Genomic DNA, 25384 nt, shown 5'->3' on the forward strand with positions numbered 1-25384 from the left:
TATCTGTTTTCACTGGTTTTCAGGCAGTCATAGCATGCTCTCTAGACATCAGGGTTAGGGCAGTTAGTAACACAGGTGAGAGCCTATTCTGTGACTTACATATAAGGGACAGTCCCAGTCCCCAACTTAGAGTTCAGATTGGCTGAGACCATCCATGTGAACTCATTGATATCTTTGTTAAACTGCGCTCCCTTGTTTTTTTTTTTCAGTGATGTATATCTCTCATCAAGAGACAGACAGATACTTGACTGGCATTTTGCAAATCTTGAATTTGCCAATGCCACACCTCTCTCTACCCTCTCTCTTAAACATTGGGATCAGGTAAGATTTCTTCATTATTTATTGAATTGCACACACTTGAGGACTACTAAAGATGCGTGCATGCGTGGGTGTGTGTTCGTAGACAGCTTCAGTGGGAGACAGCATTTGCTCTCAGTGAAACCTCGCATCTTAGGCAGCTTGATTATTTCCTGAGCTTGCTTTGCCATGAGCTACCTCACAGTTAGGATGTAGAACTTTTCAGCCTTTCATCCTAGGGCTTTAAAGGCTAGGGCAAAAAAATGAATGAGTTCAAGGTTAGCGTGACCTGCATAGTGAGGGCTTTGTCTTTAAGAAATCAAAAGATACAACCATCATCCTGAAAAGTTTTCTTCTGCCCTTTTGCAATTATTTCCTCCTCCCAATCCTGCTTCAGCTTGTTGTGTGGTTTCATTGTAGGTTGTCTTTGTGCACCTGACTCCATTTACCTTGAGGTAGTTTATCCCTTTGTCATTACAGGTCCACTGTAGAAATAAACATAGCTTGTTAATTCATCATTGGTACACTGATGGGGCTATGTATGTATTGGGGGTACTATATTAGTGAAGGTGCTCTGAATACTAATATTTTTCTCAGAAAGCAAATTGAGTAAGCAGGGTGGTGGCGGCGGCACATGCCTTTAGTCCCAGCACTGGGAAGGGAGTTAGGCAGATCTGTGAGTTCCAGGCCAGTCCTAGTCTACAAAGTGAGTTCCAGGTCAGCCAGAGCTATATAGTGGGACCCTGTCTCTGACCCGCTCTAACCCCCAAAATCTTTTTGAGTGGAATTGCTAAATTCTGACAGAATATAGGTTGGTTTTTGGTGGTATTAAGGATCAAATTCACAGCCTTGTACATACCAAGTAAGTACTCAGCCTCTGACCCATACCCCCAGCCCTGCTTCTGCTCTTTAACAAACTTCCAAGCTTCATACAAATTGCTTTCCCCCCAGTAGCACAGTCCATGTGCTTCGCATCCTCAGAGATACTCAGTGTCAGACCTGGAGGGCAGAGTGTCTTCATGTGGGATCAGTTGCTGTGTCTTATGAAATGTCCTTGGGTATTTAGCCCCTTTGAAAGTCTGGTTGTTTGTCTTCTGTTTTAAGAAGTTGTAAGAACTCATCTGTCAGACAAACATTTTCTTCGAGTCGATGGTGTATCCTTTTGTCCTGGCTCTAAGCTTGATCTAGGCCTCATGCGTTCATGCTCTATCACTGTTATCCCTCCAGTTCCATCTGTACTTTTTACATTCTGAAAACTGTCATTCTCACCTGAGCTTACAGTGCTTTCACATGTAATTCCTAAGAGTTATGATACATCCCCAGAGTTTCTAGACTATGTGGGGTACTCTTAGCTTCCAGGCCAGACCTTGCTTGGCTTGATATTCCATGAATGTCTGGAGCTTCCTTTTGCAGACGGGCTGCCTTTACCTAACTAGACCAACTGACTTTTCTCTTAAGTAAAAGAAAATGTAATTATGGCAGTGAGCCTTGATATCATGCACATCTATAATGCTCCAAGAAGGTAAATAGGGCTGGACAATGGTGGTACACGCCTTTAATTCAGCACTTGGGAGGCAGAGGCAGGTGGATCTCTGTCAGTTTGAGGACAGACAAAGAAACCCTGTCTCGGAAAACCAAAAAGGAAAAAAAATTTTTTAAAAAGATAAATGTATCAGCTTTGTGCTTTCTGGTCATCTGTGTCTCTGTGGATAGTCGGAACTTGGTAGTGAGTGCTGTGCTAAAGCTATCTAGGGACAATAGAAATGACTTCCTGGAGATTAGAGACAGATGTTTCAATCAGTACTTTTCCCTTAGGCAGTTAAACTTGAATACTGAGTAATAGTTTAATTGTGGTCTTAGAATACTATTTGGGGCTGGAGAGGTAGCTCAGCAGTTAAGCATACTAGAACAGGATGTTCTTGCAGAGGACCTGGGTTTGACTGCTAGCACCCACACAGCAGTTGTCAGCCACTCTGGTCCCAGGGTATCCAACACCTTTTTCTGGCTTTTGCAGACACTGCATGTGTATGGTGCATAAGACACATGCTGGTAATACCCATACACATAACTTTTTAGAGACTGACTAGTCTACAAGCTTGTGCTCTTCAACACTATCATACAGAACTTAGTGCAAATGCCATAGTGTGAATTTTATTTAAAAAGTGTGGTAATAGACCTTTTTTGTTCTTGTTAGGATGACGACTTTGAGTTCACTGGCAGTCACCTGACAGTAAGGAATGGCTACTCATGTGTGCCTGTGGCTTTAGCCGAAGGCTTGGACATTAAACTGAACACAGCAGTGCGACAGGTTCGCTATACAGCCTCAGGTATGTGCCTGCTCTATAGGAACTACAGCACCTTCCCTGAACCAAGATTAGTTTTTTGCAACCCTTTTTGTAAACTCATTGCATGCTTCATAAGATAAACTTTTGAGTGGCAGAAACTGCAATACTATCTTAGTTCTGTGTCTACAGAAAGTGGGCATGGGTTAGCTATCTTACTTAGGATATTCTCAGAGAATTCATAATTATACTTAACAATGAATTGATCAAAAGATATCTACATATATAGTAGTATGAGCATTCATGTAAAAATTTACTAGGGCTCATTAGCCATCTCCTTGTTGGAGCCTATTCTTTTGTGGAGTATATTCTATGCTTTTACTCTCATTGTTGTTAAATCCGTATAACTATTAAAAGAAGAAAACCTTATTAGGTAAAATGGTGACATAATTCTGATGTCAACTTAGAGGTCAAGCCAAGCATTACAGTGCATTTCCAGTTTGATGCTTTGTGCCACAGTCTTCAAGTTGTCACCCTTAGTGAGCAGGCAACCACTTGCTAGTGTAGGATGGGGGCAGTCAAGGGCTCCTTATTGACTGAGGGTTTGAATCCTGGCAGCCTTAGCCCCCCTCTGTCTTCTTGTCTAAAAAATGGAGGAAATAGCATGCCAATCCTATTGGTTACCATGTTCAGTTCCCTCATTGATGCCATCCTCATCACCAGTAAAGTTTTCCCACTTTCTCCAGGATGTGAAGTGATCGCTGTGAATACACGTTCCACAAGTCAAACCTTTATTTACAAGTGTGATGCGGTTCTCTGTACTCTTCCCCTGGGAGTGCTGAAGCAGCAGCCACCAGCTGTGCAGTTTGTGCCACCTCTCCCTGAATGGAAAACATCTGCAGTTCAAAGGATGGGATTTGGCAACCTTAACAAGGTGATGTGTTTTCCTTCCTGCTGTCACCAGCCTCAGTGTCCGGTAGCATCACTGAGGAACGGGGTCTCCATGTAGCCTGTTCTGTCTGCACCCTCAGCTGGGATTCCAGGCCTGAGGCCTGGCAGTTCATATAACCCAGTGCCTGGTTGCATTACATAATATTGAAGTACACTTAATGTTATAACCTCAGACCTAGTAAAGTTCATAAGTCACATCATAATGTAATGGGGGTTCTTTTTTTTACACTGACAGTGGTTAATAAGTCTAAGAAATATGACCTTAAAGGACACAGTAATGCTAACAAAGACTCTCTCTGAGGCCAGCTCATATGCTCCCTTCCTGTGGTAGGTGGTGTTGTGTTTTGACCGCGTGTTCTGGGATCCAAGTGTCAATTTGTTTGGGCACGTTGGCAGCACAACTGCTAGCAGGGGCGAACTCTTCCTCTTCTGGAACCTATATAAAGGTAACTATTTGCTAGTTTAATTTTTTTCATACTCTTAATAGAAATATACAGAACTAGGAATGTTGGGAGTTTTGTCATATATGTGCCTTAATTTTTTTTCATTAACTTAATAAGCAATTCCTAAAAAAAAAAAAAAACTTCAAAGTGTTTTGAAGAAAACACGTAAAAATGAAGAAACACCATAGCCAAAAGGGACAGGCCTCATTCTTTCCCTCAACCTTGGGAACATAAACACATTTTAAGGATGTGATCTCTTATCCTAATTTTATAATCTGTTTATTAACTAGAGCACTGAGTAACTAATTCCTTCTTCCTAGAAGAGAGTGAAGAACAGGTGTTTCCAGTACAGCGGTTGTAGGCCACTGCTAAGCAGTGGTTTCTGACTAGTGACATTCATCCTATCCCCCCTGAAGAGGCATTCATACACCGAGAGGATGCCATGCCCTAGCATTCCTTATCCGTCGTCCATGTCCTTGTCTAGGCCACTGTCACCTCTCATAGCAGGTGCTAGTAATTACTAGTATCCGTGCTTCTGTTAGTTGCTTTACATTAGCTGATTGCTTTGTATAGCAAAAGGGCAACACAGATTTCTTACCTAAGCCCCTCACAAAAGCCCTCCCACCTTCCCAGTCTACCCTGCTCCCAGCTCTTTGTTCAGAACGTCTGTATTCATTTTTGTTCTGCTTTGCTCAGCCTTTACAGCTTGGCCTGAATGTATTGGAAGAGGCCTTTAAGGCACACATTCCTATTGCCTAGAATCTCTTTACTATGTCCTGTATTGTCATAGCTTTATTAGAGGTCATGATCCTATGTATATGTGGTTATTCATGTCAACTCTAGTGTAATTTGTATCTTTTCACACCCCCTGGAACTAGGTAGCCCTGGGACGGCAATCTTTTTATATACTCACCAAATGGATGACTGAGGGTAGTGATAGATATGAAGGGAGGGTCTGAACTAGGTATAAGGGATGCTGCCGTTGCTGTGGAAGCAACTTAACGTGGCTAGGACTACAAGTTCTATACCTAAAGATAGAAATGTTAGTTCCTTTGACTCTTGGAGGTCATAAGCAGTGGAGTGCCCATTGGTCAGTTCCTGGGGACAGAGTTCAAAAAACTTGTTTCTAACACAGGTCATTGACATCTACAGCACCAAGAACAAAGCAGGGCCTGACAGGACTTTGTTCTTATAAGAAAACACTTTTAAGTATAAGAAAACCCTCAAATCATCTTTTGTTTCCTCAGCTCCAATATTAATAGCCCTGGTGGCAGGCGAAGCTGCTGGCATCATGGAGAACATTAGTGATGATGTGATTGTTGGTCGGTGCTTGGCCATTCTCAAAGGGATTTTTGGTAGCAGTGCAGTACCACAGGTATGTGAGTGAGTGGAGAAGCAGGGACCCAGCTACAGCTGAAGGGAGGTTTGGCTTAGCTGCAGTTTTCAGTAAGTTCTTGGATATGACCCAGAGAATTGCAGCTGCTAGCTAGCTGAGTTTCTCCCTTCTGTATGCAGGGTCACATAACAAGCAGCTAAAGTCAGTGAATACATTGGGGAGTTTTATGAGAATTCCTTTGAAGCTTATTATTTTTCAGGCCAACTGCAATACTTTTAGCCCTTTATGAGACTTATGGTGAATTAATGCTATGTGAATTTATGAAAGTTAAAGGTCAAGTGGTACTTGTCATAGAGGAGGCGACATGGATCCTCTTGTCTCCACATCCAAAGCAGCAGCATCCATCACCTTGTCTTTCTTACATGGGTCCTGCCTACTTTTCAGTACTGGCTGATTTGTCCCACTATCAGTAATGCTCATGGTTCTCCTGTGTCTAGCCCAAGGAGACTGTGGTGTCCCGCTGGCGTGCCGATCCCTGGGCCCGAGGTTCCTATTCTTATGTGGCTGCAGGATCTTCTGGAAATGACTATGATTTAATGGCTCAGCCAATCACTCCTGGCCCATCGATTCCAGGTGCCCCACAGGTAAGAAACTAGAAAGAAATCTGTGTCTGGGCCTTTTTGGGGGAAAGGCCAAGAGCTCAGGGTAGAAATGATCTCTGGCTACTTTAGCGTTAGTCATTCCGTTCTTACTTTCAGAATAAAGTACTATTTCTTATAGCTGGGCTTTGCAAATGTAGGATGCCTAGATTCTAAAGATGAGAGTCTAAAGTACGTGCAAGTTAGTAATTTTTCTTCTAGCTCAGATTTGTCCCCTTTAAAAGTTTCAACCTGAGTTGAGTCCCCAGCACGTACATTGAATGGCTCACAGCCTCCTATGATCCAAATACCCTCTTCTACCTCCACAGGCATACAAGCTTTTTTTTTTTAAAGCTCTATTTTTAATTGTACCTAATTTTGTGACAGCTTATAGGGTTGCAGAGGTCTGAGTCACTAGGGTCTTATAGATCCTGCTTGGGGTTCCAGAGTATTTTATTCTTCATTATTACAACCCAAAGGTTTGGTGTCTGCTCTCAAACACATTCCTGCTTAAGAAGGCTCTCCTCTCTAGGACTCAAGAGTTTAGGGTATCCTGCCAATCTTAGCCAGCAGATACTACATGAAATAAAACTAGAATGTTTGAGCATCTATAAACTGATCGAGAGACTTGAGTAAACTAACTGGTGGTGGTTGTAGATCAGCCTTCAAAAGTAAACAGAAATTTGGCAATTCTAACACAGTAAGTTACATTAGTAACTTGTTGACTCTCCCTCCCCCCAAATAGCCAATTCCACGACTCTTCTTTGCTGGAGAACACACAATCCGGAACTACCCAGCTACAGTCCATGGTGCTCTGCTGAGTGGGCTTCGAGAAGCTGGAAGGATTGCAGATCAGTTTTTGGGAGCCATGTACACTTTGCCTCGTCAGGCCACATCAGGTGTCCCTGCACAGCAGTCTCCAAGCATGTGAGACAGATGGTTCTGAAAACAGGCCCAATGGACGTGTGATCTGCCCTGTAAGCAAACTCTTCTAGCAATACTCGATCCTACTAGAAACTCCTGTGTCATCAACTCCAGGACTCCTAGTTTGACAGCAGAGGCTGGCTCCTTTGACTGACAGCACAGAGAGAAACTTACCCAGTAATTTGGAATCATGTCTCCATAAAGACTGAGACAAGCAAGTGCTGTGAGACCTCTTAGTCTATTGGTGTTTGGCTTTTCTTTCTTTTTTTTTTTAATATATTTTGAGAATAAAAGTTTAAAATGATTTTTATATGAAGATTTATTTTTAATTATGTGTATGTTTTGGTAGTGTAGGCGACCATGGAGGCCAGAGGCCTTGGATCCCCTAGAACTGGTCACAGGTGGTTGCAAACAATCCATGTATGTGCTCAGAAGTAAATTCGGGTACTCTCCAATGGCAGTATGTTTTTTGTTTTAACTATTGGGCCATCTCTTAGCCTCCTATAAACTTAGTTTCATCACACAAGGGTTGCTCCCTCAGAAATGCACATATACAATAGTATTTGTATTTTCTCTACACTGTGTAAGGAGAAGAGAAATGGTTTGGTTTGGTCAGGTCCAAGGGCTCCTACTGACAGGTTTTTTTTTTGGTTTTTTTGAGACAGAGTTTCTCTGTTTTGGAGGCTGTGCTGGAACTTGCTCTTGTAGACCAGGCTGGCCTCAAACTCACAGAGATCCACCTGCCTCTGCCTCCTGAGTGCTGGGATTAAAGGTGTGCATCACCAACGCCCAGCCAGTTCTTTTTAAGGTTCCAGTTTTGTGCATCAGTGTTTGCCTACATGTATTATACACATGCCTATTTCTGTGGGCCTCCATGCAGGTGTTACAAACCAAACCGGGGTCCATTGCCCTTAACATGGAGCCACCTCTCCAGCCCCATTACAATTTTTTTAAAAAAGATTTTATTATGTATACAGTGTCCTGCATTTATGCAGAAGAGGTCACCAGATCTCATTATAGGTGAGCCACCATGTCAGTTGCTGGGAATTGAACTCTGGAAGAACAGCCAGTGCTCTTAACCTCTGAGCCATCTCTCCACCCCACCCCCCTTTATAATTCCTAATGGCAGTCTATTAAACTGGAGGCTTCAAGGGAATGTTTGTCACTTTTCATGTACTAGTGCCCATCTGTGTTAGCATGGAGCACCTTGTAGTTGAACCTTCATACTTACGTCCAAATCTAATCTCCCATCTCAAAACTCTTCCTATAGTGCCTTTAAAGTCCCCTCTGCTGTATGTTTTAGGACAGCCAAGGCTACACACACTCTGTCAAAAAAAAAAAATGCTGTTTATGTAACCCTAGTTGTCCCGGAACTCACAGGAGATCCAGCCTCTGTTGGGATTAAAGGCATGTGACAAATTTTCTTTGACAACAAATAAGCCTAAAAGGAAAATAGAGCAAAGAGGTAGCTGCTAGTTTTAACTCTGGAGGTTTGACAGCATAAATTATTAGCTAGGCATTTTACCTAAATTTGTGAAACTCCATCTAGCAGCACCAATTCAGAGAGAACCGCTGTTTCCAGAAAGTATCTTGACAAAACTGCCATCACTGACTCAAAGGAGCATATGGAAACGGGAGCTTTATTGGTTATATTGTGCTGCAGAGCCTACAGAGAGCATTACAGCCTAAGGACACATGCAGACAGGCAGCTTCAACTATACACATGCACCCAAGGAGCCCTGAGCCACTGCCCGTGGCTGTGCCCTGCTTTCCAGAGGCAGGTTCTGGCCTCTCTGGTCCCGTACTTGGAGCAGGAATGTAGAAGCTGCTGCACCTAGACTCCAAGGGGCGGGAGTGAAGCCAGAGCCACCTGCCTGAGCAAGTGGATGTGGACCAACAGAGCCAAGGCCCCAGCAAAAGGCCTATTATGCATAAGTTGATTTAAGGGCTATCTTCCTAGCCCTCCCAACCTTTAAAATACAAAAAATAGACTTTATTCTCTTAAAAATACATTCCGTTCAATACATGTTCTGAGCTGTGAAGCAGCAGGAAAAAAGGACCTCTTTCCTATGACCTTGGTTGAGGTGTTGAGAACCCTGTTCCCCATTCAGGGTGTTGAAAAGGTAATCCCTAAAAAGCAGCTCTTACAAGGCAGTCTTTGTCAGAGAAGAAATCCAGCCTCTGCATCCCACTAAAGCTAACAACTAACCCTGCCAGGACAAGAAGTCCACTATTACTCTAGGCATCGGCCCCTGCTGCATGAGGGATGACTGGTGTGCAAGCTTGCCTGTAGCCTTGGCCCCACACATCCCTTTAACTCATACTTTGAACTGTTCACTGCCACAGCTTCCTGCCTGCCACCATGCAGCCTTTTCTGACTGTTTCAGTACCCGAGTGGCAGGTAACAGAACAGGTGGAGGACACCAGCTCCCGGCATTTAGCCAGCCAGCTCTTCCTCCTTCAGCCAAGCAGTTCTAGAACTAGGTTCCTTACTCAGAACTCACAGATACATACCTGCTGGCTCAATTTAGCCATCTACCCAGACTACTTGTCATAAAAGAGTCTGTTTATGGGGACTAAGGGAATATTTGGCTTGATTAGACAACAGTTTGACTATGGGTCTCTTCTATTTGGAGGTTTCCTCTAGCATCCAGCTTGGGCCCAAAGGTTACATCTTGGTTTTTTTCAGAAGTGATGTGCTATCCAACGTTGGAATCAGAGCCAGCCTGTTCATCCATGTGAAGCCCAGAGGAACCAAACCCTCCAAACTTCACTTGCTTAGGATAAATGGTGTCTGCAATTTAAAAATAGATCTACTTTACAGCGGTTCTACCAAGTGTGCAGATTAAAGAAATAATATCCTGAAATAACTGTTACAATCAAATGCTATTGCACTCAGATTTTCAAAATGGCAGCCCATCGCTGTCCCTTTTCCACAGAACATTTCGAATAGCAGCAGGTGTTGATACTGCTGAAATGTGGAAAGATCCAGACTTTGGCACCAGGAGCTACAGCACCAGAATCCAGGGCTCAACACCCAAAGACAAAAATTATTGGCGAGATCTTTAGATGCAGGGCTTGGTGCCCCTGTTTCTATCAGCAGAGAAGAGCCACAGACTTAATTTCCTATACTCTTCAGTGGACCACCGCAGAGGTCTGTTTCCTTTGAACTCTCAGGGCTGCCAACTGGTACAGGAGAGTGGCAGGGGGGGGGACTGCAAGTGAGAGGTTGCAGCCTTAAATGAGTATCTGGCCAGCGACCCAAAAGCAGCAGCAGGAACAGATCTTGAAAACACTACCCTAGTTGTACATCAAGCTGGGATGTGGAGGCAAGACACATGGCAATGCCCTCAGGTTAGCAAAACTCCACTGAAACACAAATGCTAGCAAGTTGTTCCTGACCCTGGGGATTAAAAAACAAAACAAAACAATAACAACAAAAAACCACAGTAGATCTCCCCACACCCTGGCAGGATGGCTGAGTCTGATGCAGACAAGGGCAGATGAGTGCCAGTGTGTGTGTGCTGAGTAAGGGTGGAGGAGACTACTCAGTCCTCCTGAGGATGTCCTGAGTCTTCCCTGTCACTAGGAAATTCACAGGAAGAGGCACAAAAACAGGAATCAATCCAACTTGTGTTATAGAAAGCACCTAGCTTGAAAGCCAGGAAATGTGGCACTGGGAAACGCCTGTGCCACATAGACCTGAGACCACCCAATCTAAAACCTTCACTTCAGACTGAAGATAGGCCTTAGGAAAGTCTCTGAGCTCAACCCCATGACAGAAGCATGAGGAAAGGAGAAAGCATAAGACCCAGAAGACAACTGAAGGCTTAAACACATTCCCTAGACTCCTGTGGACACCACCTTCAAAAGCAAGAGTCAGCTCACACCGAGCGGTGAAAACAAACTTAGAACACCAAAGTTAAGGCCTTAGAGATCATCCACTCCAAAGAACTCATTCTGAGCTGTGAAACAGCAGTGGGACAACACTGGCCTAGCATGCCACATCCTACGTTCAACCCCAGCACGCACGTGTATACACACATGTGAGCAACAAATGAATGACCAACAAAGAACATCTCAAAATAGGGGAAACTGAGGCTCCAAGAAGACAATGATTTCCGTAAGGTCACAGAGCAAGGAGTGACAAAGCCAGGAGGGATGGGGAAAGGTGGCTTTCCAGACTCCTAGTCTAATGATAAGGCAATGACATCCACTCCACTTAGGTAGCCATGGAGGATCCCTTTGAGTGCTTCAAAAAATTCAGCAACAAGTAAACAGTTCTTAACCTCCCTGTGTGATTGGTATAAGGAGATGAAAGTTTTTTATTTGTCTGCCTTCCTAAAAGGCGTAATGCACTTTGAACTGCATAAATCTGAGGCCCTCAACAGGCAGGTATTGACTTTCCTCCAGTGAAATCACTGAAATAATGATCTACTCGTAGACACCAAGGGCTTGCTTTTGTGGGAATGGTGCCATCAGCAGTCAGCAGGGTAAAGTGCGAGGCCTCCTCCACAGGATGGAGGAGGAAAGAGAGAGCAGTCAGTCCATGCCTTTCATGGAGCTATTGCTTGTGGAGTGACTAAAGGAATTCACTTATTCTTGTTTGCTTTCCCATTAGCTGGGCACTTCCTAGAAGGCAGGGAGGGTATGCTGGATCAGCCAGCTCAGTCTGGGGATTTTCCCCAAGATGAGAATGATGAAGTTGGCTGAAGTTCCCAGGCCTTGGGGAGAACACAGGTGATACCAGCAGCAATGTTGGTGCCCAGGAAAGGAGAAGCATGAGATCTGTCTGTTTCTGATGCCTTTGGAAGGTGAGCTGAGTGCTGGAGCTGCAGGATAGTATCAATCCAGTTGGTATCATGCTCTGCCTCCAGGAAACTGGTTAGCCAAAAGCTGATTCAGGGAAGCTTCAACATAAGGGTGGTCCCATAATTCCTTAGGAGCAGCAGCACAGACTCTTCTTCTGTTTCCAAATTCTCAAGAACTCAAAGACAGGAATGTAAGCAAGCCCCCTAGATGGAAATGATGGCTGACAGTTCCAAGGGGAATCTCTTAGGGCAAAGGAAGAACCAAGTGGATATGGTGAGACAGCAGCAGCAAAAGGGGCTGGGATTTGATATACAAACAGCTCACCAAAGAGCAGAAGAGAGCTTTTGGTTGCCTCTATATGGTGGTGGGTTTCTGTCGCTTCCCATTTGAGGGTCTGAGAGTGGTCCATGCTACCTTGGGGACAGGCATAGGAGAGAGGACTACTCATGCATCAGGGAAGGCTGGCTTGAGTGACTGGTTTGTAGTCTCTGATCCTACTGGGCAACTGGCAAAAATTACCTGAGCCACAGCCTGGCTCTCCAGTCTCCAGCCAAGGCCTTGTTTCTAGCCTGATTAACGGGCCTTGGAGCCTTCACAGGCCAGGAAAGGGGAGGAGCTGAGAAGCAGGAGGAGGGAAGAAACAGCAGACTTCACCTAGCTGGCTTAGTCTTCGGCAGCATAAGACCTGGCTGGCTGTAGCGGCTCCTCAGCCCAGACTCCAGGCTCTGGCAAGCCCTGCTTCCCAGGCAGTTCAGAATGCTCCAGGGCGTTGTGCACTTGCCTGCTGGTAACAGATGTGCCGTCTTCTCCTTCCTCCTGTGCCAACGAGTAACAAAATAGAAGGTGAGCTATAGACACAGCACAGGGAGGAATGAGACAACCTAACCTTGCACCCTGGTAAGCTCCCCCACCTGGAATAGATACTACACGGTAAGTGCAAAGATGGGGGGGGGGAGCGCAACACAAGCTAAAACTACTTGGAAATAAAGAACTGAGGAAACCAAGAGGCTCATAACTGAACAGAGCCTAGAACAGGAGTACGGGAACAAGGATCCATACGTGTGAAAGCCACTTCCTTGCGCGTGGCAGGAGTATGCTAAAAAGAAAGTTAGGTCTTTATTTCCTATGTATGATCTATGAAAAAGCCGTGTGCTTTCCTCTTACATCATTCTGTCCCTTGGCTTGTGTCTCCCTGGAAACTCAGGCAAATCTTTAGGACCTGAGATAGGCATCTTTCTCCCTTGGAATCCTGCTTTGCCAATATTCCTTGTCAAAGAGTAATGAATATGAAAAGGCAGGCAATCGTGGTAGAGAGGCATTCCTAAGGTTCCAGCCTGTACTCTGGTTTCCTCATCTGGATGACCTTGAATAAGGCCTTGTCTGAGAACTTCATCTTTACTACTCAGATATGAAAAGCGAGGACAGTACTGTTCACAGGGCTGTTTTAAGGGATATGGGGTGAAGCCAAATGTCAACCTAAAAGACTGACAGCCTAGCATAGGGCTGGAGAGGTGACTCAATGGTTAAGAGCACCACCTATGCTTCCGGAAGATATAGGTTCAATTCCTAACATCACATGGCAGCTCGCAACCATCTGTAACTCTAGTCCCAGGGTGTCTGACACTCTCCTGGCTTCTGTGGTACCAGGCACAGACTTGATACAGACATAGATGCAAACAAAACACCCATACACGTTAAATAAATAAAATTTAATGTGAATTTTAAATGGTACTATGTGTCTAGAAGCAAGATATTTTCATGGTCAAGGGGTCCAGGTTCAAGACGCCCCTGGGGCTTTCTCAGGCTCTGTTCTAACACTCTGGGTCTCAAGTCAGTTGGCTGTGGACTCACCCGTCCTTTGATGAGCCATACAGAAGCATTGGCATGCAGAAAAAACAATGGGTCAGGCCTATCTGGGACAAGAAAGTGACACTTATAAAGTAGGTCCAGGGTCGGCCCTCACTCTCCCTATCTGTTGGCTGCCCACAGAGACCTGCTCACCACCTGAAGCAGCAGGATAGGAAGACACTGACTCCACAGGCACCCAAGAGCGTCTTGTTCACTGCTCTGGATATCTCAGGCAAACCAAGGAACAAATGCCACTTTCTGTTTGCTCCCCTTATGTGAAAGGAAAATGAAGAAGGCAAACTAGATGAGGGGGTTCTGGAAGTTATGCTGCTTTTTGCCAAACCTACCTTAGACTCAGTATTTCTCAGCATCCTGGGTTCCCTAAATCCTAGGCGAACAGATCAAGGCTGAGGGGAAATGGAAGGGGAAGGAAAGTGAGACTCACCACGCTTGCTGAGTGATTCCAGGAGGTGGCAGTGATGGCATCTCCTATCCGGTTCCTCCGGGTGATAACCTCTGCTGCAGTGAGGCTACTTTGGGTCCTTCTAGAGGGGAGTTCAGGAGCATCCCCTGCATCTCCTACCTTTCGAGTGCTCTGTTCAGAAGGGAGAGGCCTGGGCTGTTCAAGCTCTAAGAAGTCTGTGGAAGACCTGTGTATGTAGGCATTAGTAGATTCCATGTGCCTACCTACTCGAATTGGGGCATCTTCTGAACATTTAAAGTCTCGCTTACTCTTCCAGGCATTCCGCACAGTGACGTGTCTAGTGTCTGAGGAGCTCACCTCCGAAGAGGCACTATGGCTTTTCCACCTGACTGCCTCAGCTTGAGGGGCATGACTATTCCTCTCCACAGAATCAGATGGCTTGATGAGAATGCTGCTCCGAGAGACCACTGTCTCTAGTCTAGTCTTTGGAGACCCATCTCCTATTCTTTCAGCTTCTGTGAGCTGCAGGGTAATGTCATGTTTATGAATAGAGAGCTCAAGGGGGGAGTTAACATGGTTGCTAACTGATGTAAGCTCTGGGTGCCCCACCTGGATGTTGCTGGTGGAGGTATGCCTCTCCCTTGGGGTCTCTCCTTGGACAGCTCTAGGGCCACTGCTCTCAGAGGGGTAGATGGTGATGCTGCTTGTCACTTTGCTTGGCACAGGTTTAGAGGTGGATTTCTGCTTCTCCAATACAACCTCAGTCCCAGATCCTCCCATGATTTTTTTCACATCCTTATCAATGATAACGGGTTTTATGATTGCTCTAGACCGCAGGGCCTCTCTGGGGCTGAAGAGCCTTTGGTTTTTTACCCCAGCACCATTGGCATCTGGGAATTCAACAGCATTGGAGGAAGCTCTGGTAGATTTCACAGATTCATTTTCTATTGCAGCATTTTTATCATTTTCAAATGGGGCAGTTCTAGGTCCTCCTCGGGACTTGACCTTTTCCCTAGAGTTTGGCTGTGGTTTGGGCTCTGGCTCCGGAGTGATAGTTGTGTTCACCAACTTGGCAGTAACAAGAGATTCTATGTCCAAGTCATCATCTGAGTCCGGCTTCTCTTTGCCACTGGATTTGATGACACGACACCTCAGGGCTTCATGCTGACTGCTGTCTTCCATCACAACTGCTACAGACTGATCAAGGCCTTCTTTATTTGGCACTGAAAAGCCCTGAGGGATATTTTCCTGGCTTCTTGAACTATATGGATACTTTGATAAAATAGGAGCTTTAGAATTTGGAAAATTGGCATCAGCCTCCAGGCCATTAGCAGCCCTTTTACCCTTAGAAATCCCTTCTGAGGAGGCTCTTTGAGATGAGGACAGAGCTCCGGTGGCCTTAGAACAGCCAGAATCTGCAGCCTGAGTTACTTGACTTCCATTGCCAGGCACCTGTCCTCTCTTGCCATAGTGGGCCTCAGAGGAGATCTCAGAAGTCTTATCACCTCTACCCACTGTGTCACTGGGAACAGGTCCCTGGGTGGAGTCACTAAATGTTCGAGTTGTCTTTTCTACTTTCCCCTTAAGTCCACTCTCAGTGCCTGGCTTGGGAGTTCCCTTCCAAACTTTACTGTGCTCCTGGGCAGCTGGCGGGTAACGGCTAAGCACTGATGGCTGCTCCCTACACTTTTTTCCTTCACTCTGAGAGGACCCAGGTACAAATCGGTCTTCAGCTCTCTTTGTCTCCTGAGGTCCATTGTCTACACCCACTCCCATGTTGGAAGCTTTTGCTGCCCTTCTGTTGGTGAAAGCAGAAGAAGCCTGCTTGTTGCTCAGAGAATAATTTTCATTATTAAGAGCAAACTCCCTGTTCCGGATCCTTTCCCGCTTATGTTGAGGAGACAGTTCCCGGGGTATATGCCTGGACATGGATGCCTCACCCCCATGACCTCTGAACTTAGTCCTCTCGTGCCTGCCTCTGCCCAATAGGAAAGTATCTTCCCCTTCTATGTCCCCATTTCCTAACTCTTTCTGTTTCCTGACTTGCAGCTTTATCTCCTCTAGTTGGCTAGCTAAGGCTTTGTTTTTATTCAGTTCAGTTAGGTAATTATCCTGAAGGTCATTGTTTTTAGCCCTCATTTTCTTAAGCTCCTCTTCCAAAGATTCGAAGTGTCTGATTTGGGTCTTAAGTCTCTGAATCTCTTGGTTGAGGTCTTTGACTTTGTTGTCCTCCTGGTTCCAGTTCTTTTCATTTTCTGATTTGTCTCTGCTTTCATTCTCAACCTGCTTTAGGTAGTCCAGACTGCCCTTCCTTTTGGACTCTTTGGACGACAGTGTAGAGGAGATACCGTCCTCGATGCGCAGGTCATTCCTCTCCAGAAGGGTAGACGCATTCCTCGCATGATCTCGGCTCATTTTCTTGTTCTGCTCCAGTTTTTGAGTAAGCTCTTTTATTAGTTTCTCATTTTCTTTCTCCTTTTCATTCAAGTATTTTCTCTCATTTACAAAGCTCATGGTTAATGATTTTAGCTTTTCTAATTCTGACACTAAACTCTGCTCAGTTTTATCCAAGCGATCCTCCGAAGATTCCAGTTCTTTCACTTTGACTCTGAGCATTTCCAACTCAGAAGAGATTTTCTTGGTCAGATTTCTCTCTTCATTCAGGCTCAAACAAAGCTGGGAACATTCATTCTTGCTCCTGCTCAAGGCCTCTTCTAGCTTCTCTAAATCAGCCATTCGTTTCTGAAGCCACTCTATCTCAGATTTCAGCTCTCGGGTAAGGTTTTCCTCCTCTTCAAGTTTCTCCTTCATCATATGACACAGGTCTTCTGCTTTCTTGATTTCCTCATCTTTACCTTCAATCTTCAGTACCCTCTGGCGAAGCACCTCAATCTCAGCCAGCATGCTGGAGTTGTTGCCCTCCGCCTGGATCACCTTCTCCTGGAGGTCCAGGAGCTCATCCTCAGCTTTCTGGAGATTTTTTGTGGCTTCCTCCAACTCATCGAGGCGGCGGCTCAGGCTCTGTAACTTAAATCGTAGGTGGCGACTGGAGGCAGCATCCTTGTAACTGGCCATGTCTGCCATGTCTACAGCCAGCCAAGATGGACTGCTAGAGGCATCCAAATGCACTGGAGAAACTGGTTACCTTTCCTTTGGCATCCACAGCCTTCTTTGGCAACTGAAGACCATTATAAGTCTACAGAATGAAAGCAGAAAGCATGTCAGCAAATTTTAAAAAGGCATGTTACCTAGATTATAAAAAGAACTCCAATTACAGTCCTTATACAGAGACACAGCAGCAACTCAAAATTTTAATGGATCAACTTGAATAAACCTGCAAAAAACTGTTCTTTATGGCTGACAATGAGCTAATACCTAAGCACAGCATGGCATAAGAATGCAGGCAACGCCAATTCTCATGGCAGATTCTCACGGCCATATGTAGGATATCTACCCTTCCTGTATCATTAAAAAAATAAGAGCCTTTCTTCCTTAGCTGTAAAATGAGCATAGTCCTGCCTCCCCTTGTGAGCATGTGGTGAGCTCTTTGAAACAACACACTAAATAACCCTGAAGTGGGAGGAGGGGAAGGGAGGTAGGGAGTGCAGACCAAAGGAGGGAAGGAGTAATATTTTAAACAAGTTGGTGAAAGAACCTTACATTAAAAAAAAAAAAAAAAACACTGCCCCAAACAGAATAAAGTTAAATCTGCTCCCAGATACAAGGGACAGAAAAAACAAACAAACAATCCCCTGAGCGCCACAGTTTATGAAAGCAATGGGTTTTAAGAAATTGCCTCAATCAATTGGCTGTTCTAACAAAAGATCTGACACTGGATCATTTATAAAGACCAGATGAGGTTCTAGAAGCTGGACAATGCAAACTCAGGCCACCAGCAAGTTCTTCTATGCCAGCTTCAGGCCTGGTGTCTGCTCCTAGGAGAGTATCTTAAATCTCTAGATTTGAATGATGGAAGGACAAAAAAAACCTGTCTTAAGGGTGACAAGTTCAATCACCTCTTAATTATATCAGGGAAGATTAAATTTGAACCTGAGTTTTGTTGGGCACACAAACATTCAAATCATAGCAACAATCTTTGAGGAAACAACTGAGTGGCAAGTAGAAGACAAAAGATGTGGTGCTGCTTAAGAAGTAAGCTGTCAAAAAAAAAAAAAAAAAAAGAAGTAAGCTGTCAGGAGGGGAGAGGGAGCCAGGAAAAAGAGAGGGGGAGAAGAGGAGGGGAGAAGAAGGTATGGGGGAGCAGGAAGGTTGAGTCGAGGTAAGAATAGAGGACAGCAGGATGAGAGATACCATAATAGATGGAGTCATTATAGGTGTGAGGAGAGAGCTGACACTAGTGAGATTTCCAGAGATCTACAAGGATAACACCAACTGGCAAACTAAGCAATAGTGGAGAGACTACATTAAATGCCCTCCTTGATGGTAAGTTTGATGACTACCTTATATGCCATCCTAGAACTTTCATCCAGTGACAGATGGAAGCAGAGACAGATACCCACAGCTAAACACTGAACTGAACTCCTGGAACCTAGTAACAGAGATGGAGGAGGGATGAGCAAAGGGGTCGAGACCATGATGGTGAAACCCACAAAGACAGCTGACCAGACAAGGGGCTCTTGAATCCCAGACTAATGCCCGAGAGGCCAACAGGAGACTGATCCAGACTCCATGAATGTAGTCTTAGTGTTTACCATGGTTTATGAATGATCTTTGGGAGCCCATTCCAAATAGAGGGATGCTCTCTCAGCCTGGACACATGGGGAAGGGCCTAGGTCCTGCCCTGGATGAAATGACAGACTTTAGAGATCCTCCCAAGGGCCTCACCCTCCCTGGGGAATGATGTGGGGATTGGGTGGGGGGCTGGAGGGGCTGGTAGAGGGAGAAGGAAGGAGGAGTGGGAGAGGGAGCTGGGATTGACATGTGAAGCATTCATGTTTCTAATTTAAATAAAAACATTACAAAAAAAAAGTAAGCTGTCAATCTAGAGTTATATCCCCTGAAACCACCAAACATGAGCACTTTACCATGAACTCATGGGCACCATCAGTAAACTGGAGAGAAGGCATGTGCACAGCACAGACACCAGATGACACTCTTAAGCTTACATTCAAGGCTATAAAAAACAGCTGTGATAGTGTCAATTATTGACAGCATCTAGAATTGCCTGGGGCCTCAGAACATGGGATGGGGAGTTGATTATGTTCACTGCTGCCCACTGTGGATGGCCTTTCCTGGACTATATACATGGAGAAAGGAGCTGAGCACTCACTGCTCTCTGTTCCTGACTGGGTGTGACAGGACCAGCTGCTTAAGATGCCTGCCACCTTGATGGACTGTGCCCTCAAACTGTAAGCTGAAATAAACCCTTTCTTTCTCCCTGGAGTTGCTTTTATCAAAGCATTTAATGACGTCAACAGAAAAAGACATTAAGACACTCGCATCAACAATTTAAAAAGAAATCTTAAATTAGACCATCAAGGAATCAAACAAATAAGTAACAGAAGACAGCTGGAAATATATTTTAAAATAATGGAAAACGCATCTTTCTTGAATTTGTAGGATAAACTCAGAATGGCACAAAGTAAGAACGGAGAACTGGAAGCCTGCTGTGAGTGTCTCATATGTATGACAGGTATTGTACCCATGAAATCCTAACAGTAAGTTTGCCTAAACAAGACCTAAGCAATGATATCATCAGATAACATCGCAACATGGCTAGGGGAAGTCTCACAAGTTACAAGCAATGGTTGGCTCTAATTCCAAGCGGTGAACCCTAAATACATATTTTGTGTGTGTGTGTGTGTGTGTGTGTGTGTGTGTGTGTGTGTGTGTGTGTGTGTGTGTAACAATAATAACTAAACAGGCCATGGATTGAAGGGAAGCGGGTAGTCAGGGAGTTTGAGGAGGAGAGGGTGGGTGGAAATACAGTACTTACGTATGAAATTCTCTAATGTCAAGAGTTGTAAGATGAAGTGAAAGTGTTGCTGCTTAGAGACCTTCCTGGCACTCAGTGCATAGGTAGATGAAGTAGTAACAATAACTTCGAAGCTTTCATCTTAAGAAACTAACAAAAAGCAGAGTAAGCTGATGATGGTAGTTCCAGCTGCCAGGGAAAGGAAATCAAAGGTAGGCAGCCATGGGACCACTATCAGCTAATTAAGTAATTAATCTGCTAATTCACTAAAATTAAGCAGAAGAAAGAAAAAATAAGTGAAGATCAAACTGAAACAAGGAAACAAGTAGCAGTGTTAATCAAAGACAAAGCTGGCTCTTTGAAAAAGATACTGGGGCTGTAGAGATGGCTTAGTCATTAAGAACACTTGATGAGTAAATTGTAGAAGACATAGTTTTAGTTCCCATTACCCACAACTCCAGTTCCAGGGGATCCAGTGCCCCCACTTGGCTTCCATAGGCACCTTGATGCATCTCTCCTCTCACACACACACACACACTCTCTCTCTCCTCTCTCTCTCTCTCTCTCTCTCTCTCTCTCTCTCTCTCTCACACACACACACACACACACACACACATACACACACAGAGACACAAACAAAAAGTAATGCATCTTTTAAAGGACTTTGTAGTTGTCCCCAGTTTTACTGAAAATTAATTAAAGAGCAGAACAGACTCAAAAGACTACACATAATGTTTTGAAATTAAATATAACTTTTTACAGTTGAAATAAAATTAGGACTTTAGGAGGCTAAGAAATATATAATTACTAGTATCAAAAATGAAAGAGAAAACACTCTATATCTCAGAGATATTAAATAGTAATTTATAAACAACTTTTGGCCAAAATTTGACAATCCAGTGAAATGGACCAATTAATTACCTGAGAGTCACAATCTAGAAAGAAACTGATCCTCAATAACTTTGCAAAATACATACTGTTAAGAACTATATACATTTAGGAAATACATAGTGTTAAGAACTATATACATTTAGAAAATACATAGTGTTAAGAACTATATACATTTAGAAAATACATACTGTTAAGAACTATATACATTTAGAAAGATTGCACCAGTTTTCTAGAAGACAAGAGTCACAGCAAATATTTCCCAATTCATTCTGTAAGGCCAGCACAACCCTCATAATCATAAGACCAAAGACATCACAAGAAAATAAAATCCACAGACCAATACCACATTTACACAGATGCATCTAAGGATCTTCAACAAAATGCTAGCAGATGAAATCTAACAATGTATAGGAAGAATTATATGCTACAACTAATAGGATTTATCCAAGAAATGCAAGCTTCAACTTTTTGAAAACTGTTTGGTGTAAGTCATCATACCAATAGATTAAAGAAGAAAACTGGCATGATATCACATAGAGAAACTCAAGGTCTCCTTGCTGGGATGAGGGACAATAAGAAGGTCTTCTCTCATCATCCCTTTCAACATTGTACCAGAAGCTTAGATAATACAATTAGGCAAGAAAATAAAAGATATGCTGATTGGGAGGAAAGAGAAAAACTTTGTTGGAGGATAACATGTCTATCTGTGTAGAAAATACAACAGAATGAGCAAAAGAAAGTCACCTTAAATCAAGTAGTGATTACAAGATGGTTGTAGAATATAAAAATAGACAAATACATTAAAAAAAAAACTCAAAGCTGAGCAGTCGTGTCACACACCTCTAATCCCAGAACTGGAGAGGCAGACACAGGTGGATCTCTGTGAGTTCAAGGCCAGCCTGGTCTGTAGAACAAATTCCAGGGTTATGCAGAGAAACCCTATCCTGAAAAACAAACAAAAAACAAAAAACTCTCAGCCACTTCTCAAGGTGCCAACAGTTAGTAAACGGAATTGGAAATTAAAGCATTTTTATTAGCACTATAAAAATGAAATGCAGGCATAAGCCCAAAAAGTACATACAATGTTTTGCAGACTGTAAAACTTCTGACCTAAGTGGTCAGACTGTCCATGCTCACTGGTAGGAAGACACAATATAGCACAGGGGTCAGTTCTACAGACTCAATATAATCATAGTCAAAATTCCCAACAACTATTGTGTGGATACTGACAAACAGATAAAGTTTTGATAGAGTCAAATGACCAGAAGAACTAACACAATATTAAATTTAACAAAACTAAGAACATGATACCTGAACTAAGAAAGTTATCAGTCAAGGCAGTATGTATAAGAAACAATAGACAGATAAAGAAATAAAACTACCCAGATATACAGTTCACTGATCTGTAAGAGCAAAGGCAATAAAACAGAGCAAAAACAGTTTTTTCTATAAATGATGCTAAAATCAGACCCATATGCACAGACTTAAGTATAATGTAAAACTATTAATTACTAAAAAATTAAAAAGGAGAAAAATCAGATGACCTTGAGTATAGTTGTAACCTCAGGTACTGTCCCAAAAGTACAATCCACGAAGGAAAGAACTGGTAACCTAAGCTTGTCAATGTGAAAGACATCAAGACAAGCAAAAAATGGGAGAAAAGAACTAATATATATTTTGATAGTAACCAGGAATAGTAATCCCAGAACTTGGGAGGCAAAGGCGGATGGATCCCTGTGAGTTCAAGGCCAACGTAGTCTACAAAGTGAGTTCCAGGATAGCCGGGGCTACCAAGAATAGTCTATTATGCAAAATATACGAATGCTTGCCTCAGAAAGAAAAACATGAGTGAAAGACCTGAATAGACACCACACTAAAGGACATATACAGATTGCAAATAAGCACATGAAAAGAGCATGTGGATTTAGAACTGGGATGGATAGACAGACAGACAGACAGACAGACAGACAGACAGACAGACAGACAGACAGACAACATGCTGACAACTGGGCATGGTGGCTCATGCTTATAATCCCAACATTTGGGGAGGCTAAGTCAGAAGGAGTGCATCTTGAACTTGAGGCTAGCCTAGGCTACAGAGTGAGAACCTGTTTCAAAAAAACAAAGACTCCAACATCACTACAAACCTGCTGGAATAAACAAATTACAGGTAACATGGAGGATCCAGAGCAATATAGGAACTTGCAAGCCCATGCCAGTGGTAATACAAAATGGTATTACCACTTTTAAAGACAGTTTCTTAAAAAACTAAACATGCTCTTACCACCTGGTCCAGCAAGTTTTTTACCTTATTTTTTTTTTTTACCTATGTTCACATAAAAACCAGCATGTAAATACTGTATTTATAACTGCCTAAACTTAGAAGCAAGGAGATACCCTTCAGTGAGAATAGGGATAAACTGCTTCATCCAAACAATGGAATATTATTCAGTTCTAAAATGAAACAAGTTATCAAGTTTAAAACAGCTCCCAACGAGCCAGGTGATGTTACATGCCTTTAATCCCAGCACTCGGGAGGCAGAAGCAGGCCGATCTATGTGAGTTCAAAGCCAACCTCGTCTACAGAGTGAGTTCTGGGACAGGCCCCAAAGCAATACAGAGAACCCCTGTCTGGGAGGGAGGATGACTCACAAGGTATAACTTCTAACTAAATGACTTTTGGAGAAAGCAAAACTATGGGAACAAGAAAAGCACGGGGATATTTGGGGCAGTAAAATACTGTGCATAATGTAATTATGGATACATGTCATTCTACTTCTCTTTAAATCTTTAAAATATATAAGATCAAGAGTGGATGTGGTAGCACACATATTTAATCCTAATACTTGAAGGCAGAGGACGGTGGATCCCTATGAATTTTGAGGCCAGCCAGGCCTACATAGTGGGTTTCAGGTCAGTCAGGGCTAAACAGTGAGACCCTGTCTCAAAAACTTTAAAGGAAAAAAGAAGTAACCTTAATATATGGATATTGGGTGACAGCAATTATTAATACCTAAAATTAAGATTAGTATAAATGTCATGGTTTTTTAAAAAACCACTAAAGATAAGAATGGGAGCAGGGGCCAGGCAGTAGTGGCGCACACCTTTAATCCCAGCACTTGGGAAGCAGAGGCAGGCGGATCTCTGTGAGTTCAAGGCCAACCTGGTCTACAGAGTGAGTTCCAGGACAAACTCCAAAACCTGCCTTGGGGAAGGAAAATAAAAGTGGGACTAGGAAGACCAAATCGGAAGCACTATGGTAATCCAGGCAAAGACCATTGGCTGTCAACAGAAGCACTGAGAAGCGGTCAGAACTCTGTCATGTGAAAGTAGACCCCATGCTTTTGCTCCTGGACTGCATATGATATATGAGACAAAGCGAAAAATTAGGATGACTCCAAGGTTGCTGGCCCGAATTTGTAGGACACTGCTATCCTACATTCAATGCAGCTGAGCGCAAATGGCACAGTATGAAAAGAAAGATCAGTTTAAAACACTTGTTGAGGGACTTAGTGGTCATTCAAAGGCAACAGAGACCACGAATACACACGCATGGAGAGGTGAGAGGAGAGGTGGTCTCAACATAAATCTGTGAGTCAACAAAAACAGATGGCTTATAAAAGCAATGGCATTGCCAAGGGACTGAGTGAGCACAGGTAAAACAAGAAATCAAAGGCCTAAATCCCAAAATTTTATTGGTAGAGATGAAAAACAGCTATCGTATCATGGAAGCCTCTCAAAGTGTAAGCAATGACGAGCTTGAAGTAGGACTAACAAAGATGGAACTACCAAGACAACTATGTCATAACTATCGCCATCGGAGCTGGAGTCATCTCAGTGGTAAGGCATTTTCTACAACCTATGAAGCCTGGGGCTCCACCTCCAGCACCACATGGGCAGGTGGTAGGGGTTCGGCACTAACTAACGGGAATGGTGTTAGAAACAGTGACAGAATCACTAAGGATTTAATTCATTGAAAAAATAAGGTCAGTGACATGGTGGACAACAGCAACAATAAGGTTACTGAATGTATCTAGCAAAATTAGACTCAAAGCTAGGGGAAAGGCGGGAAGAACACAGCCTAAGCTACGAGAGAAAAATTCAGCATCTGAAGTAAAGCAGACCTTCAACAATCCAACAACACCTGCAGGTGAGGCTTGAAATACCAAATGCCTTCTGGAAACTTAGGGTCACTGGTTGCACTACATGCATAGAGCCACCAGATGGAGCTCGTGCAACACAGCAACATGGAGAAATTGCTACCATCAATTTTCCCCCCATCCATAATTCTGCACTCCTTTCTTGGTACAGCTCTTTGCTCTCATCTAGGCTTTTTCTTTTTTCCTTTTTAAGACTCTCTTCTGGCCAGGCGTTGGTGGTGCACGCCTTTTATCCCAGCACTCAGGAGGCAGAGGCAGGCGGATCTCTGTGAGTTCAAGGCCAGCCTGGTCTACAGAGCGAGTTCCAGGACAGCCTCCAAAACAATACAGAGAAACCCTGTCTCGAAAAACAAAAACAAAAAACAAACAAACAAAAAGACTCTCTTCCATCTTTGCCTAACCTATATGCTTCCATATTCTCCAAAATTGTAGGGGGAGAGTAG

The 25384-nt window shown here is 43.6% G+C and overlaps 2 protein-coding genes across 7 annotated transcripts in view; one reads left to right on the forward strand and one right to left on the reverse strand.

The window, feature by feature from the left end:
* The window catches only part of Kdm1a (lysine demethylase 1A), a 53487-nt gene extending 46312 nt beyond the window's left edge, over window positions 1-7175 (forward strand). For all 4 annotated transcript variants that reach the window (XM_005081009.4, XM_005081010.4, XM_013121260.3 and 1 more), the window contains 7 exons: window positions 210-321; window positions 2492-2624; window positions 3326-3513; window positions 3862-3976; window positions 5221-5348; window positions 5807-5953; window positions 6693-7175. In XM_005081009.4, the coding sequence (XP_005081066.2) occupies window positions 210-321; window positions 2492-2624; window positions 3326-3513; window positions 3862-3976; window positions 5221-5348; window positions 5807-5953; window positions 6693-6878 (1009 nt within the window). In that variant the 3' untranslated portion in view covers window positions 6879-7175. The remainder of the gene's footprint in view (window positions 1-209; window positions 322-2491; window positions 2625-3325; window positions 3514-3861; window positions 3977-5220; window positions 5349-5806; window positions 5954-6692) is intronic.
* Window positions 7176-8495: 1320 nt separating this feature from the next.
* Luzp1 (leucine zipper protein 1) overlaps window positions 8496-25384 on the reverse strand; it is an 89456-nt gene continuing 72567 nt past the window's right edge. For all 3 annotated transcript variants that reach the window (XM_040756337.1, XM_013121256.3, XM_013121257.3), the window contains 2 exons: window positions 13977-17151; window positions 8496-12499 (listed from right to left, as the gene is read on the reverse strand). In XM_040756337.1, coding sequence (XP_040612271.1) covers window positions 12347-12499; window positions 13977-17039 — 3216 coding nt within the window. In that variant the 5' untranslated portion in view covers window positions 17040-17151 and the 3' untranslated portion in view covers window positions 8496-12346. The remainder of the gene's footprint in view (window positions 12500-13976; window positions 17152-25384) is intronic.

Source organism: Mesocricetus auratus, unplaced genomic scaffold (assembly GCF_017639785.1).
Source record: "Mesocricetus auratus isolate SY011 unplaced genomic scaffold, BCM_Maur_2.0 Super-Scaffold_100014, whole genome shotgun sequence".
In the NCBI taxonomy this organism is placed as follows: domain Eukaryota; kingdom Metazoa; phylum Chordata; class Mammalia; order Rodentia; family Cricetidae; genus Mesocricetus; species Mesocricetus auratus.